At 38.4% G+C, this 16346-nt stretch overlaps 1 protein-coding gene across 5 annotated transcripts in view; it reads right to left on the bottom strand.

Moving 5' to 3' along the window:
• Positions 1–10821: 10821 nt before the first annotated feature.
• The window catches only part of TMLHE (trimethyllysine hydroxylase, epsilon), a 76124-nt gene continuing 70599 nt past the window's right edge, over positions 10822–16346 (bottom strand). Inside the window, exons 7-8 of one of the 5 annotated variants that reach the window (XM_059384885.1) lie at positions 13645–13783; positions 10822–13008 (exon numbers count right to left, since the gene is read on the bottom strand). In XM_059384885.1, coding sequence (XP_059240868.1) covers positions 12877–13008; positions 13645–13783 — 271 coding nt within the window. In that variant the 3' untranslated portion in view covers positions 10822–12876. Of the gene's footprint in view, positions 13009–13617; positions 13784–16346 lie in introns of all 5 variants that reach the window. The other 4 variants (XM_059384887.1, XM_059384888.1, XM_059384890.1 and 1 more) reach the window with 4 other exon arrangements.

Below are 16346 nucleotides of genomic sequence, written 5' to 3'. Positions count from 1 at the left end.
AGATTTTGATATGGGTTGTATTCAATCTCTGTACTGCCTTGGGGATTACGGACATCTTACCAATATTACCTGTTCGGTTTACTGAGGCAGGATGTCTTACCGTTTATTTGCATCCTCTTTAATTTCTTTCAATAATACTTTCCTTTCAGCAAATACAACTCTTGCACGTCTTTTGTTAAATTTATTCCTCATTGTTTTATTCTTTTTGATGATACTGTAAAATGAATTATTTTCTTTTTTTGCTAAATTTTTATTTAAATTCCAGTTAGTCAATATACAGTCAAACATTAGTTTCAGGTATAGAATTTACTCATACAACAGCCACATACACCCCCCAGTGCTCATCACACGTGTCCTCCTTAATGCCCATCACCTATCTAACCCATCCCCCATCAACCTCCCCTCTGGTAACCATCAGTTTGTTCTCTATAGTTAATGTCTGTTTCTTGGTTTTCCTATCTTTTTTTCCACTCTATGTTCATTTATTTTACATCTTAAATTCCACATTTGAGTAAAGTCATATGGTATATGTCTTTCTCTGACTTATTTCGCTTAGCATAATACTCTCTAGCACCATCCAATGTCATTGCAAATGGAAAGATTTTATTATTTTTGATGTATCAGTACTATTCCATTGTATTTATACACACCATATCTTCTAAATCATTCATCAATCCATGGACATTTGGGTACTTTCCATAATTTGGCTATTGTAAATAATGTTGCTGTAAATGTTAGGGTGCATGTATTCCTTCAATTAGTCTTTTTGTATTCTTTAGATAAATATCTAGTAGTGCAACTGCTGGATCATAGTTCTATCTGTAGATTTTTAGAACACTCCATACTGTTTTCCACAGTGGCAGCACCAGTTTGAATTCCCATCAACAAAATAATAGGTTTCCCCTTTCTCCACATCCTCACCAACATCTGATGTTTCCTATGTTGTTCATTTTAGCCATTCTGACAGGTGTGAGGAAATACCTCATTGTAGTTTTGATTTGTATTTCCGATAATGAGTGATGTTGAGCGTCTTTTCATGTGTTTGTTAGCCACCTGTATGTTTTCTTTGGAGAAATGTCTATTCATGTCTCCTGTTCATTTCTTAACTGGATTATTTGGGGTTTTTTTTTTGGGTGTTGAGCTGTATAAGATCTTTATGTATTTTGGATATTAACCCTTTATAGGATATGTCATTTTCATATATCTCTTTCCATTCTGTAGGCTGCCTCTTAGTTTTGTTAATTGTTTCTTTCACTGTGAAGAAGCTTTTTCTTTTACTTAGTCCCAATAATTTATTTTTGCTTTTATTTTGCTTGCCTCAACAGACATCTGGGAAAAAGTTGCTATGGCAGATATCAGAGAGTTTACTGCCTATACTTTCTTCTAGGATTTTTTATCATTTCAGGTCTCACATTTAGGTCTTTCATCCATTTTGAATTTATTTTTGTGTATGGTTTAAGAAAGTGGTCCAGTTTTATTCTTTTGCACATGGCTGTCCAGTTTCCCCAACACTATTTATTGAAGAGAATGTCTTTTTCCCATTGGACATTATTTCCTGCTTTGTCATAGATTAATTGACCATAGAGTTGTGGATTTATTTCTGGATTTTCTATTCTGTTCCATTGATTTATGTGTCTATTTTTGTGCCAGTACTACAGCTTTGTAATTTAACTTGAAGTCTGGAATTGTGATGCCTCCAGCTTTCCTTTCCTTTTAAAATGTAGTATTGGCCATTCAAGCTCTTGTGGCTCCAAACAGATTTTAGTATTGTTTGTTCTAGCTCTGTGAACAATGCTGTTGGTATTTTGATAGGGATTGCATTAAATGTGTAGATTGCTTTGGGTAATACGGTTTTTATTTTAATAATATCTGCTCTTCCAATCCATGAACATGGAATGTTTTCCCATTTCTTTGTGTCATTTTCCACTTTTTAATACGTGTTTTATAGTTTCCAGAGTACAGATCTATTACCTCTTTGGTAATAGGCATCTTATGGTTTTTGGTACAATTATAAATGGGTTTGATTCCTTGATTTCTCTTTCTGTTGCCTTGTTATTAGTGTATAGAAATGCAACAGATTTCTGAATGATGACTTTGTATTCTGTGACTTTAGTGAATTAATGTATCATTTCCAGCAATTTCTGGGTTGAGTATTTCAGGTTTTCTATACAAAGTATCATGTCATCTAAAAAGAGTGAAAGTTTGGCTTTTTCCTTGCCAGTTTGGATGCTTTTTATTTATTTTTTTTCTATGATTGCAGTGGCTAGGTGTTTTACTACTGTGTTAAATAATAATGGTGAGAGTGGACATCTGTCTTGTTCCTGACCATAGAGGAGGTGCTCTTAGTTTTTCCTCATTGATTATGATATTTGCTGTGGTTGTTTCACATATGGCTTCTATTATGAGTAGGTATGTTCTTTTTAAACCTACTTAGTTGAGGATTTTTATCATGAATGGATGTTGCACTTTGTCAAATGCATTTTCTGCATCTGTTGAAATGATCATATGGTTCTTATCCTTTCTTTTATTCATGTAGTATATCACATTGATTGGTGAATATTGAACTACTCTTGTAGCCCAGGAATAAACCCACTTGATTGTGGTGAATGATTCTTTTAATGCATTTAACGGATTCCATTTTTTTTTTTTTTAGTATTTTTATTGAGAATTTTTGCATCATGTTCATCTGGGATATTGAGCCATAGTTCTCTTTTTTTGTGTAGTCTTATCTGGTATCAGGGTAATGTTGGACTCATAGAATGAATTTGGAAGTTTCCTTTACATTTTAATTTTTTGGAATAGTTGGAGAAGAATAGGTATTAACATTTATTTAAGTGTTTAGTAGAATTTCCCTGTGTAATCATCTGATCCTGGACTTTTCTTGGGAGATTTCTTATTATTGATTCAATTTCTTTGCTTGTTATGAGTCTGTTCAAGTTTTTCTATTTCTTCCTGTTTCAGTTTTGCTAGTAAATATGTTTCTAGAAATTTATCCATTTCTTCCAAGTTGTTCTATTTATAGGCATATGATTTTTCATAATACTCTCATAATTATTTGTATTTCTGTGGTGTTGGTTACTCTTTCTTGTCTCTCATTTGTGATTTCACTTATTTGGATCCTTTCTATTTTCTTTTTGATAATTCTGGCTAGGGGATTATCAATTTTTATTAATTCTTTCAAAGAGCCAGATCCTGGCTTCATTGATTTGTTCTATTGCTTTTTAAGTTTATATATCATTTATTTTTGCTCTAATCTTTATTATTTCCCTTCTGCTGGTTTTAGGCTTGGATTGTTGTACTTTTTCTAGCTCCTTTAGGTATATGGTTAGGTTTTTTATCTCAAAATTTTCTTGCTTTTTAAGGCAGTCCTATATTGCCATATACTTCCCTCCAAGGACAACTTTTGCTACATCTCAAGGTTTTGGCTGTTGTGTTTTCATTATCATTTGTTTCAATGTATTTTTAAATTTCTTCTTTCATTTTTCTGGTTAACCTATTCATTTCTTAGTAGCATGTTGTTTAACCTGCATGTATTTGTGGTTTTTCCAAATTTTTTCTTGTGGGTGACTTCAAGTTTCATAGTTCTGTGGTCAGAATATATGCTTGGTATGATCTCAGTCTTTTTGTATTCATTGAGGCCTGATTTGTGACACAGTATGTGACCTATTTTGAAGAATGTCCCATGTGCCCTTGAAAAGAATGCATATTCTGCTGCTTTAGGATGGAATGTTCCTAATATATCTGTTAAATTCATCTGATTTAGTGTGTCATTCAAAGTCAGTTTTTCCTTGTTGATTTTCTGCTTAGGTGATCTGTCTATTGTTGTAAGTGGGATTTTAAAGTCTCCTACTATTTTTGTATTATTATCAATGAGTTCCTTTAGGTTAGTTATTGTTTTATATATTTGGGTGCTCCCAAATTGGGTGTATAAATATTTACAATTGTTACATCTTTTTTTGGATTGTCCCCTTTATTATGATATAGTGCCCTTCTTTATCTCTTGTTATAGTATTTGGTTTAAAGTGCAGTCTGTGTGATATAAATATTGATACTCTGGCTTTCTACATGCATTTGCATGATAAATGTTTCTCCAGCCCCTCACTTTCGATCTGCAGATGTCTCTCAGTCTAAAATGAGTCTCTTTTTGGCAGCATATAGATGGATCTTGCTTTTTAAAATCCATTCTGACACCCTATGTCTTTTGATTTAAACTTTAGTCCATTTACACTCAGAGTAATTTTGATAGATATGTATTGAGTGCAATTTATTCCTTGTTTTGTCATTGTTTCTGGAGATTTTTCTCTGATCCTTTCTTGTCATTGTCACTTTTGGTCTCTCCTTTCCACTCAAAGAGTCCCATATGTATTTCTGGCAGGGCTGCTTTAGTGGTCTCTAACGCCTTACTTTTTGTTTGTCTGGGAAACTCTTAACTTCTCCTTCTATTCTGAATGATAGCTTTCCTGGATCGAACTTCCTGGCTGCAGATTTCTCCCATTCAGCATGTTGAATATACATGCCACTTTCTCTTGGCCTGCCAAGTTTCTGTTGATAAATCTCCAGCTAGTCTTATGTATTTTCCCTCATAAATGAAGTACTTCTTTTGTCTTGCTTTTAAATTTTTTTCTTTATTACTAGATTTTCCACATTTAACTAAAATATGGCTTGGTATTGGCCTGCTTTTGTTGATTTTGATCAGATTTCTCTGTGCTTCCTGGATCTGGATGTCTGTTTCCTTCCCCAGATCAGGGAAATTTTCAGCTACTATTTCCTCAAATAAATGTTCTGTCCCCTTTTCTTTCCTTCTGTGGATCTCCTATAACATGCTATTATGTTTGATGGAGTTACTGAATTCCCTAATTCTACTCATATTCCATGATTCTTTTTTTTCAGCTTCATTATTTTCCATTACTTTATCTTCCATATCACTTATTCATTCTTTTGCTTCTTCCATCCTTGTGTTCACTGCATCAAGTGTATTTTAAATCCTAGTTATTGAATTTTTCATTTCTGATTTTTTAAATCTCTTACTCTGTTTTAAGGGTCTCCCTGAAGTCTTCCATTCTTTTATTAATCCCAGAAAATATTCTTATGATTGTTGCTTTAAATTCTCCTTCAAGCATGTTACTTATCTTTGTTTCACTTAGATCTCTGGTGTGACCTAGTTTTTTCACTTGGGATGAATTCCTCTGTCATGGGATTTTTTTTTCTAAATTTCTGTCTTCTTCTCTGTGTTAGATAAGCCTGTTATGTTTCTTGATCCTGAGAGTAATGGCTTCATGAAGAATAGGTCTTATAGTGTCCAGGGCCTGCCACCTCAGGGAATGTCTCTGGTGCATGTTGCATAAACTCTGCTGTGTTTTGAATGCTCCATCCTTCAGGCCAGTTGTCTGACAAGTTTCTCCTTGCCTGCAGTGGGCAGTGTTCAGGCCTTGGCCCAAATGTGGTGACTTTTAACTAGGTGTGATCTGGTCTGCTTGTTAAATAAGACCTGATACCACTTCCACTAGAACTGAAGCCTTGCAGAACTCTCTGGTCAGGAGACACGGTGTGGGCAGGAGTTTCTGTTGGTCTTTTGGGGAAGGATCCACCATGGTGGGACTCGGCACACTTGACCAAGAAGGGCAGTAGCAGCAGAGGACGAGGGTGTGGGACCTGCTGTAAACAGGTTAGGCGGACAGTGGTGGCAGTGGGCTATTTACCGAAGGTGGTTCTGTGTTTACGCTGAGGGATGGGGGAGGCAATGGCACCAGCCCCTCCTTATTCCCCAGAGACGGATCTCTGTGTCCACGGCTCTCAGGGATGTGCTCCCTGAGAGTGCATAATCCAAGCCCCCAAACCCACCGTGTGAACCAGGTGTTCTTCAGATTGCTGTTTCCACACTGTCTCTGGGTTGTGTGCTTGCCTTCTGTCCAGAAACATCACTGCCTTTTGCACTCTAGCCCAGCCTAGCCTGCTGACTTTTAAATCTCCAGGCTTTAGGGACAAGGTGCAAGTAGGGGCCTGCACTGATCTTCTAAGGGAAGGTTTCACCATGCTGGGACTGAGGCAGGTTTGGCCAAGAAGGGTAGTTGTGCCAGAATGCAGGGGTGTGGGACCTGGAGCAAGCAGACTAGGCAACCAGTGCTGGGGCCAAGCTGCCTTCTGCAGGTGGCTCTGCATTTACACTGAAGGGTGGGGGAAAGAAAGAAATGGTACCAGTGGGCTCCTTTGTCCCAAGAATGTTGTCTCAGTGAATGCTACCTCTTGGGGACCAGGGACACTCTCCAAGAACAAATAATCCAACCTCCCAGTGTGCCCCAGGTGTTCCTCAGATTGCTGTTTCCATGCCATCTGCCCCTGGGTTGTTTGCCTGCCTTCTCTCCGGGAGTAGGACAGTGCCCTCAAGGCTCTGTCTTAGCCAAGCCCACCAATCTTTAAAACTCCAGTCTTTAAGCCCTTCTGGTTGCAAGAACTCACAAAAAATCAGTCCTACTTTTCCTAGGCAATAGCTTTGGGGTAAGTGTTCTTCTTGTGTGTTCCCCTGTGTGCTCCCTTCTCTCTTGACTTTCTCCACAACCACAGCTCCCTTTCCATTGCAGCTCCTGTGATCTATTTCTCCTGCAAACCACACCTCCACACTTGCTACCTTCTTTGATGTGGTATCTTCTCTCCCTTTAATCGTGGAACTTATCATTGCAGTCTTCATGTTAATTTCTGGGGCATTTAGAATGACTTGATAGTTATCTAGTTGTGTTTGAGGGATGGGAGAAACCTGGGGTCCTCTTACTGTGCTGCCATCTGAACTGTCCCCTGAATTTCTAATAATAAATATCCTCAGCTAGATGGATCTCTTCCTCCTTCTGTCTACCTCACAATAGCATTCTATGAGCCTCACCATAGAGTATTTCAGCTGGGTTCTTTTTGGCAATGCTTTAGTGTCATTACCCTTAGATATTTTTCTCTTGAAAAAGTGGCTCACAGAAAAATATTCCAGCTGCGAGAATTTCAGAGTCTGGGGTGGAGAAGAATGGGGATTTACAGCTTTTAGGATGCATATCTCTAGTTAACTAACTTTTCTGTTTTTAACATGAGATTCCAGCCCTAAGCTCCCAGTCCAGAGTCCTCTGCATTTCAGGGAATAACACTCCAGACTTCTGTCAGGAAAGGGAAGGTTCATAGTCTCAGTTTAGTCAGGTATCAAATGCAGGAGAGGGTTTGGAGATTTTTTTTTTTTTTTAAGTATTCAAGCGTGGCTTCCCTCTCTTTTTAATTTTTTTTGAAAGATTTTATCTATTTATTTGACAGAGGTCACAAGTAGGCAGAAATGGAGGCAGAGAGAGAGGAGCAAGCAGGCTCCCCGCTGAGCAGAGAGCCCGATGCGGGGCTTGATCCCAGGACCCTGAGATCATGACTTAAGCCGAAGGCAGAGGTTTAACCCACCGAGCCACTCAGGCGCCCCGGAAATTCTTTTTTTAATTTAATTTTATCTTTTCAGTGTTCCAAGATTCATTGTTTATGTACCACACTCAGTGCTCCATACAATATGTGTTCTCCTTAATACCCACAAGGTTTGTACATTCTTTTTTTTTTTTTTGAAAGTTGGTGTTTTATTTTATTTTATTTTTTTTAAATTTTTAATTTTTGATAAACATATATTTTTATCCCCAGGGGTACAGGTCTGTGAATCACCAGGTTTACACACTTCACAGCACTCACCAAATCACATACCCTCCCCAATGTCCATAATCCCACCCCCTTCTCCCAAACCCCCCCCCCCCGGCAACCCCCAGTTTGTTTTGTGAGATTAAGAGTCACTTATGGTTTGTCTCCCTCCCAATGTCCATCAACAGATGAATGGATCAAGAAGGTTTGTACATTCTTAAACAGTTTTTAAACAAACCTCATTATTTTGGTGCCCACTACCCTCCTCCACTTCCAGAGATATCTATTTCCACCTTTGAAGATTCTTGTGGGTGGGGTGGAAAATGGGGTAATGAATGAGGTGGGTTTTTGGCTTCTCCCACTAAGGGTTTAAGATTCACCACTAAGTCAATTACTATTCATCCATCTGCTTTTCAGCATTCAAAATTTAGTTGTTGCCTTCTTTCCTGCCCTTCCAATCTTTAAAGTATCATTTTATAGTAGTTTCACTGGGGTTTTGGGAGATGATGAAGTTACATGTGTAAGTATGTGTTCTATCTTAACTAGACATCATGGCAGGCATAGGTGCCTGCCTACCTGCCTCATTTATCTTAACACCTTTGTTATCAAGCCATTCTGTGTAAAACACTCCAGACACTTCTCGTCTCATCAAGCTCTCTGATCCATCCTCTGCCCTTTCTCTCTGATCCGTTCTGCCCTTTCAGCTGTCACCTCCTGTAGCACCTACTCAAACCAGCTTCCTATCTATAAACCCTAAGGCTGTGCTTGAATGCTTTGCCAGTATGTGTACATTTCATGACCTGTCTACTCTCCCTGACTCCTAGCATTTCCACACACTTTTCCAAGTCTGACTCTCATTGCTTTTCTCCTTCCATCTAAGTAGAATGCTGATTTCTGTCAAACACACAGACTAGGCTTCTTCCCTCCTATTTGCTCAAATGATGTTGGTGACAAAAATAAACCACTACTGAGTATTTATGTGCTGCTCACTGTGGTACACATTTTATGCACACAACCTCATTTCATTCTTCATCACAGCTTTAGCAGGTAGATGACATTTATAAGAAGAAACATAGGCTCAAGGAAGGAAAGTGACTTCCCCAAATTTACCAGTCTAGTCAGAGAAAAAGATGGAGTTCAAGCCCAGTTTGATCCAATTCCATGTTCTTTACATGACAGTACACTGACCCAGTCAAGGAATCAGAGAGGGATCTAGAAAGCAGAAGGTGAGAGGACACTGAGTACCTAAACTGGAGGGGTTAGGGGTGGCCGTCCTCAATGGGACAAAGGATAGGCCATAGAGAAAGGTGGGGCCAGCAGAGAAAAACCTTCACTGACTTCATAGGTTCACATAGGATTGACCCTGTGATTTACTTAGGCACAGGATAAATTACCATGCTTATCTACCCATAAAAAAGTAGGTTAGAACACCACTATGAAACTATATGAGACACACAAACAGGGCTTAAGATGATTTTTACAATTATAAAAATGCCTGATGATTTTTTCCAGAAAGGAAGCTTGGATTCCATTAATCAAGCTAAGACTTAACAATCTGAGTGGTCCAAAAGTGTTCTGAGTAAGATGAAGGACAAAAGCCAGGCCCACTGCTTAAAGCCAAGGAGTAGGATAAACTACCCACAAAACAACCAACCCCTGAATGTAGGTCTGACAATAAAGTACAACCATATCCACCAGGGTCTTTGGCTCTGGTGAACTGTAGGCCTAAGAAGGCAAGGACACAGACATGGCCTGACTTCACAAGTAAGCCACCAGCTGGCTGTGTGAGTGGATCTCCAATATACCCAAGAGCTTCCTGGGGCAGTGATATTAATATATCCTATAAAATGGTTTTGATCCTAACAGTTGACATATTTTGCAAGAGTGTGGAAGGAAGGAAAAATGCTGAATGGATTGATTTCTTTCTATCAACAAGTTTCTACCTTTGGAAGAAGTAAAATTAGAAAATGTGAAGAACACTTTTTTTTTTTTTTAAAGTCAGGGGAGTTGGTGGGTATTTATAAACTATTTGCAAAACATCTAGATATTATCATGGTTCTCCTAAGGTTTTATTGGAAGGAACTTAATAGTGCAGATGATGATTAATGAATAGTCAGCTAGAATGTAAGTATTGTTGGAATATGGACAGAGGGAAGAAATTAATATTTATTTTGGAATATGGCGTATTAATTAAAAGCACTGTCTCTGTGGTCAGATTTTTGAAATAGCTCAAAATAGGGCCTAGAGCTCAGCAACAAGGCTGTTCTAAAAACACAAACTGCTGGCTTCCAATACCTCAGTTTCTGATTAAGTATGTCTGGCTTGGGGCCTGAGAATTTTCATTTCTAACAAGTGCTCAAATGCTGCTGCTGCTGCTGGACTACTTTGGGAACCACCACAACACATCACAGTTCTTTTTTCCTTTTCATCATAGACTACACAGGTTGTGAGGCTGTGATTCACAAGCATTTGGACAAAAATGGGAATCACTGATGAACACTAAAGAAAACGACATTGCTAGCAGCAAGAAAATAGGGGGACCAGTAGTCCTGGTTTATGTGGGACTTTCCCAGTTTTAACACTAAGTTCTGTAGCCCAGAAAACCCCTCAGTTGTGAACACACTTGAATGGTTTGTCATTCTAGATGAAGGTAGACAAAATTCAGTGTTGGTTAACTGCTAAACACAAAAGGACATCCTCACCGAGAACATGGTAATATCTGGTAAATTTGTTTGAAAAGGATTCATTATTTTTTTTAAGATGTTATTTATTTATTTGACAGAGAGAAATCACAAGTAGATGGAGAGGCAGGCAGAGAGAGAGAGAGGGAAGCAGGCTCCCTGCTGAGCAGAGAGCCCGATGTGGGACTCGATCCCAGGACCCTGAGATCATGACCGAGCCGAAGGCAGCGGCTCAACCCACTGAGCCACCCAGGCGCCCCAGGATTCATTATTTTATTCTTATCCCAACAAACGTGTAATGACATGACTATGGTAGGTGCTGTGCTCCTGACCCTACTGGTCCCATCGCACCTTAGCAAAAGGTAAAAGTAACCCTACAACACTGAGTTTGGTAGACATCGACCCATGCTTACATATTCAAGGACACCAGGAAGAGATGTAAAAAAAAAAATTTACAAAGAAAGTTTTCAATGCCCACGATCAGCACTCAAATTACTCCCTTCCATCTTTATTCCTATGAAGGGGGTACATTATACATACATTATAGAAAAGTATGGATTGAAAATTTAGGAAGCCGAGGGTGAAATAATTAATGAATCAAGGTCCCAGGGGAAACAAAATGTAATGGTGAGGAAGAAGATTGATCTGTATCCTTATCCCTCCAGGAAACTGAATATGTCCTTTCCTTGAAATAAATCAATGCTGACCACAGTTAAAATATAATTTTCAAGGCTAAGTTAGGAAAATTTCAAGAAGGGCAAATATCCAGAGGAAGACTAATAGTGACATATTTTAGGAGTCCATAACAATAGGGAGAATAGATTGCATGTTAAAATATTACTTCTGTTCTGACTGCTAATGGGTATATTCTTTAAGACCAGGCTTAATTATCAATCCTTTGACCAAGGACAACAAGTTTCATGAAGACTCCTAAAGATTCCTATATAGTACAAACAAAATGCAGAAACATTTTGAGTCAATAAGATGATGCATAAACTACTAAATGTGTACTAGGGACTCTCTGTGAATATCAGATTAGACGTTATTCTCTGTCAGAGTACTGACTTTGCTTTATGACTTCTAGCCTCACTAATGATGCTTTTTACCCTCTTCTGCACATCCTGGCCTAGATTGGCTTTCATCATTCTATAGTGCTCAATGCAGTTATTCTACAGCTTCACTTTAAATGAAAGCTCATACCCATCTCTCTGTCCCTGCATCCATATATGAATGGAGCCATTAAAAATAAAAGAAATAAGGTATTATATTTAACCCAGGCAAATCTTAGCAATTAACATGTATAATATATTTTTTAAAGATTTTATTTATTCATTTGACATAAAGATAGAGAGTACAAGCAGGCAGAGCGGCAGGCAGGAGGAGAGGGAGAAGCAGGCTCCCTGCTGAACAGGAAGCCTGTTGCGGGGCTCGATCCTAGGACGGTGGGATCATGACCTGAACTGAAGGCAGTCTTTAACCCACTGAACCACCCAGGCGCCCCTAAAATGTATAATTTTTAAGATAAGAAAAAAAAAAGATTAGCAGAAATGGAGGAAATATACTGAATCTTAAATTTCATCAAAAGCAAAAAATGCAACGTTGGATAGTAATTTCCAGTTCTTTGGAGGCACATCATTTGTCATGATGAGTTCACTGAACAGTCTTATAGACTAACCCTCTGTACTGTCTTGTGGTGTGTGCATATATATGCATTATCATATGGAACCTCAGAAGTCTCTAAAATTTTTCTGCAATGATCCTTCACATAATTATTGAACTGATGGACTTATTCCACAGGAGCTATTGTGGCTTCCTAGTTTAACTCTTCAAGAGATGTCTTGGATGGAGATAATCCTTCTTGTAAGATAAAACGCTGTTTATATTCAGTTACTATCTTATCACCAAGCTTGTGCTATCAAGCAATTTCTATCGTATCTGTAGTTCTAGGACACTGTAGATATAAATCTAGGATTTCAGCTAAACTCTTTAATCCATAATCTATGTACAAGACTGTCCTAAGGTATCCTCCAGCCCAATGGTTCTTAAAGCGTGGTCTGAAAACACCTGGAGGGATCCTTGAGCCCTTTTCAATGGGCCTGGATTAAAAATATTTTTTATAATAACACTAAGATGATATTTTCCTTTTCCACTCTTATTATCTCGCAAATGTAGAGAGGGCTTTTCCAAAGGCTATATGGCATGTGATGATGCCATCACTCTGATACGGAGGAGTGTGTGAATTTTCAACATTTTTCAGTCCTAATATTTATTACAGTTAGTATCAATAGGTATAACCCAAATCCAAGAATACTTTGGGGTCCTCAATGACTTTTAAGAGTGTTAAGGTGTTCTAAGCATCTTGCAAACTGCTACTTTATAAAGACTTTTGTTCCTAAAATGCATTTCCTTCTAACTAGTTCTAGTTGCAACTTCTGTTTTGTGTGATGAGATAAGGAGACAATTTGAGGTAGATTTTGACACAGTATTATTTTGCTGATATGAAATTCTGGTAGCCAGGGTACCAGGTGTGTTCATAATCTTAATGCTGTCAATTTTAAGCCTGAAGCCCCAAGAGACGAGCAGTGTTTAATACATCATCCCTTGTTAAATAGCACCCACAAAGTTGGCGGTAGCCAGTGAAGGATTCCCTGCCATGTAGGACACGCCAGTTGTCTATAAATAGGACCTGTGAATGGGCAAAAAGAGAGAAAAAAACACCATCAGAACAACAGACCAAAGGAACTCTAAATCAGAAAAGATCACTTAAAAGAAAATCTTTAGGTTGTTCTCTAGTTACATTCAATGAGGTACCTTTCTTTTTGAGATCAAACATTTGGAGATTAGAATGTACATAGCCCTGTAGTAGGCTGCATGGAAGTTACAAAGGTAATAGCAGGTAATTAGGCCCTGCACTTGAGGAGCTTATGTTTCTTGAGTAATTATTCTCTTATCAAAGCAAATCAGATAACTGGCTTCATTTTCTTTTCTGCTTAATTTTTAATATATACTTTCTCAAAGAGTTAAATTATTTCATTATGTTTTATGCTAAGCTGAAGATATTCTTCATTCAGAGGCTATAACAAGAGCAAAAAATAAGTTCAACCCCCTCATTATACATATAGAGCCACTGGGTCACTGATGCCTGCATATGTTGTGGGACCTGCTTCCAGATAATTCAGTGAATGGCAGGACCAGATCCAATACCTGGGACTCTTTTCACTTTTACCTTTGCAAGACTGTGATTCACATATTAAAGAATTACCCATTATTCACTGCTTCAGTATAACAAGCTTACTTGACATCTTTAGCACTGGGCACCCACCCTGCCAGGCTTTAGTTTGACCCAAAACTCATTCTCAGGTCTCCTCAACTCTACTGTCAGAGTCCGGTGTGCTGCATACCAACGATGGACAACATCATAAGGTACAGTATTGATGACAGCTCTGTCATAGTTGTTGTATCTAAGATGAAATCATGAGAAGAAACGATATCCTCAAACACATGTTAAAGACACCTTTTGCTTATTGAGCAATTTTATTTAAGGCTTTGTCTATATTCATTACTTGTCCTAGAGATGAGGTGAGAATAAATTAATGTTCTCTTGGGAATTATAGGATTGCAGAAAGGAGCACTATTGCCTGTTGACCATATATATATTTTTTTCCTTTGGAGAATCTAGAGGTAGGAGATAGAAGTAAGTTCCAGCTGGTTTCTTCCATTTTAGGATATCACGTTTTATCTAAAGTACATTCTCTTTGCCAAATTTTACAAAAGCAATGGGGAAAGATCTGGGTTTTCTATTCACTAAGCTGAGGTGGGCAAGAGAGGTTATACTAACAAGGCTTTCTTTTTAGCAGAATGATTTAAAACTTCTCAGGTGTTTCCCTTTATGGGGAAAATCCAAGCTATAGCCATACCTGACAGTTTACCCAGTGATCATCACTCATTCATTCAAATCTTACATTTACATGAGCAGCTGCTATGTGCTGGAAGGTGTCAGGTGTTAAAGATACAGTGATGAACAGAGCAGACATGATCCTGGCCTCTGGGGAGTTTATGTTCTATTAAGAAAGACAGATGATGAACAAGTAATAAATACATATCTAGTTACAGATGCTATAAAGAAAAATACTGTAGTGTGATAAAAAGTGACTGGGTAGTCTATTTCAGATGGAGTATGTTGAGTGAGGACTCTTTTGAAGAAGTGACATTTGAGCTGCTACCTATATGATGAGAAACCAAGAATGTGAAAAGTTAAGAGGAGTATTCCAGGAAAAGGGAACAGTAAGTACAAAGCATTAGGATGGAAAGGAGTTTTATTATGTTTGCAGAACAGTAACATGTGGCTGGAGCTGAGTAAACAAGGGGAATAACGATAAGGAATAATGTGGAGGAAGTAGCCATGGGCCAGATCATGTATAGCCTTATAGGCCATAGTAAGGATTCTGTGTTTTATGCTGAGTACTATGGGAAATCATTGAAAAGTCTTTGCTAAAGGCTTTCTTTTTTACTTAAAGGATTTCTTTTTTACTTAAGGTAAATTAAACTTTTATTAAAGTTTAGTACATATACAGAAAAGTACACAAATCATAAGCTTGATGTATTTTCATGATGTAAACACATCCATATCATTATCATCCAGGCCCATAAAAAGATCATTACCCACACCCTAGAACACTCCCTTGTCCCCCTTTTCCATTTTGTCTTTCCCCTAACCCAAGGATAACTACCATCATGACTTCTGTCACCAAAGATTAGTTTTGCTTGTTTATAAACATTTTACAAATATTATACCACAGTATATATTCATTTGTGTTTGGATTCTTTCATTTAATATTATATTTAGAAGGTTCATCATTGTTGTGTTATATAGATAGATTTATTCACCCATTCTACTTTTGATAGATATTTGAGTAGTTTCCAGTTCATGACTATTACAAATAATGCTGGTGATTCTGGTCCATGATGGCAACATAGGAATCTCCCAAACTCACCTCTCCCCATGCATATACCAAATCTACAGCTACACGTGGGACAATTCCCTCTGAAAGAAATCCAGAAACTAGTGGAGTGACTCCTACACACTGGATAGATAAGAAAAAAAAAACCCATATCAAATGGGTAGAAAATGTTGAAATACAATCTTATCATATACCCACCCCTGGCTCAGCAATCAGAAGGAAGTTCACAACTCCAAGCTTCTCCCTGAGGAGTGAAGAGTTTGGACTCAACACTTCGTGCCCAAACTTTTAAGATGTCTGCATGAGGGGCACCTGGGTGGCTCAGTCATTAAGCCTCTGCCTTCAGCTTGGGTCACAGTCCCAGGGTCCTGGGATCAAGCCCTGCACTGGGCTCCCTGCTTGGTGGGAAGCCTGCTTCTACCTCTCCCATTCCCCCTGCTTGTGTTCCTTCTCTCCCTGTGTCTCTCTCTGTTAAGCAAATAAATAAAATATTAAAAAAAGATCTGCATGAGGGATGGACCCCCCAAATACCTAGCTTTAGAAGACAATGAGGCTTTCATCCATGAGACCCACCTGGTTATAGAACACAAAGAAAACAGTTCTTAATGGGCTTATGAAGACTCACTGTGGAAAACTCCTCAGGCCTAGTATAGAGACAGCAGACAGAAACACCCATATCTTAAGTCTTTCTCTATAAAAGCCTATTTGCATACTTCAAAAGCTGCTTCCTGAAGGTCATACTTCTATTTTGGCACACATCTAGGGACAGACTGCACTCCTCCCTGGAGATGAAGAAAGCCAGTGGGCACCATTCCCACATTTCCCTCTGGCTTCTGTGGCTGCTGTCCAGGGATACACCCCTTGATCACCTGGCTTCAGCAGCCAGTGGGGCTTTAGTGACGATTCTATAGGACAGTAACAAACAAAGAAATGTTTCTTAATTGGCTATCTACCCAAGGCTCATCGCAAAGGGAGCATACAGAAATAAATGCCCAGCTCCCAGTCTTTCCTGGAAAGAAATCCGCTTGCATACTTTAAAAGCTGTTAACCAAGGGTCTCGCTT

The sequence above is a fragment of the Mustela nigripes genome, chromosome X (genome assembly GCF_022355385.1).
Source record: "Mustela nigripes isolate SB6536 chromosome X, MUSNIG.SB6536, whole genome shotgun sequence".
Taxonomy (NCBI): domain Eukaryota; kingdom Metazoa; phylum Chordata; class Mammalia; order Carnivora; family Mustelidae; genus Mustela; species Mustela nigripes.
This window is presented reverse-complemented; position numbering and strand designations above follow the sequence as displayed.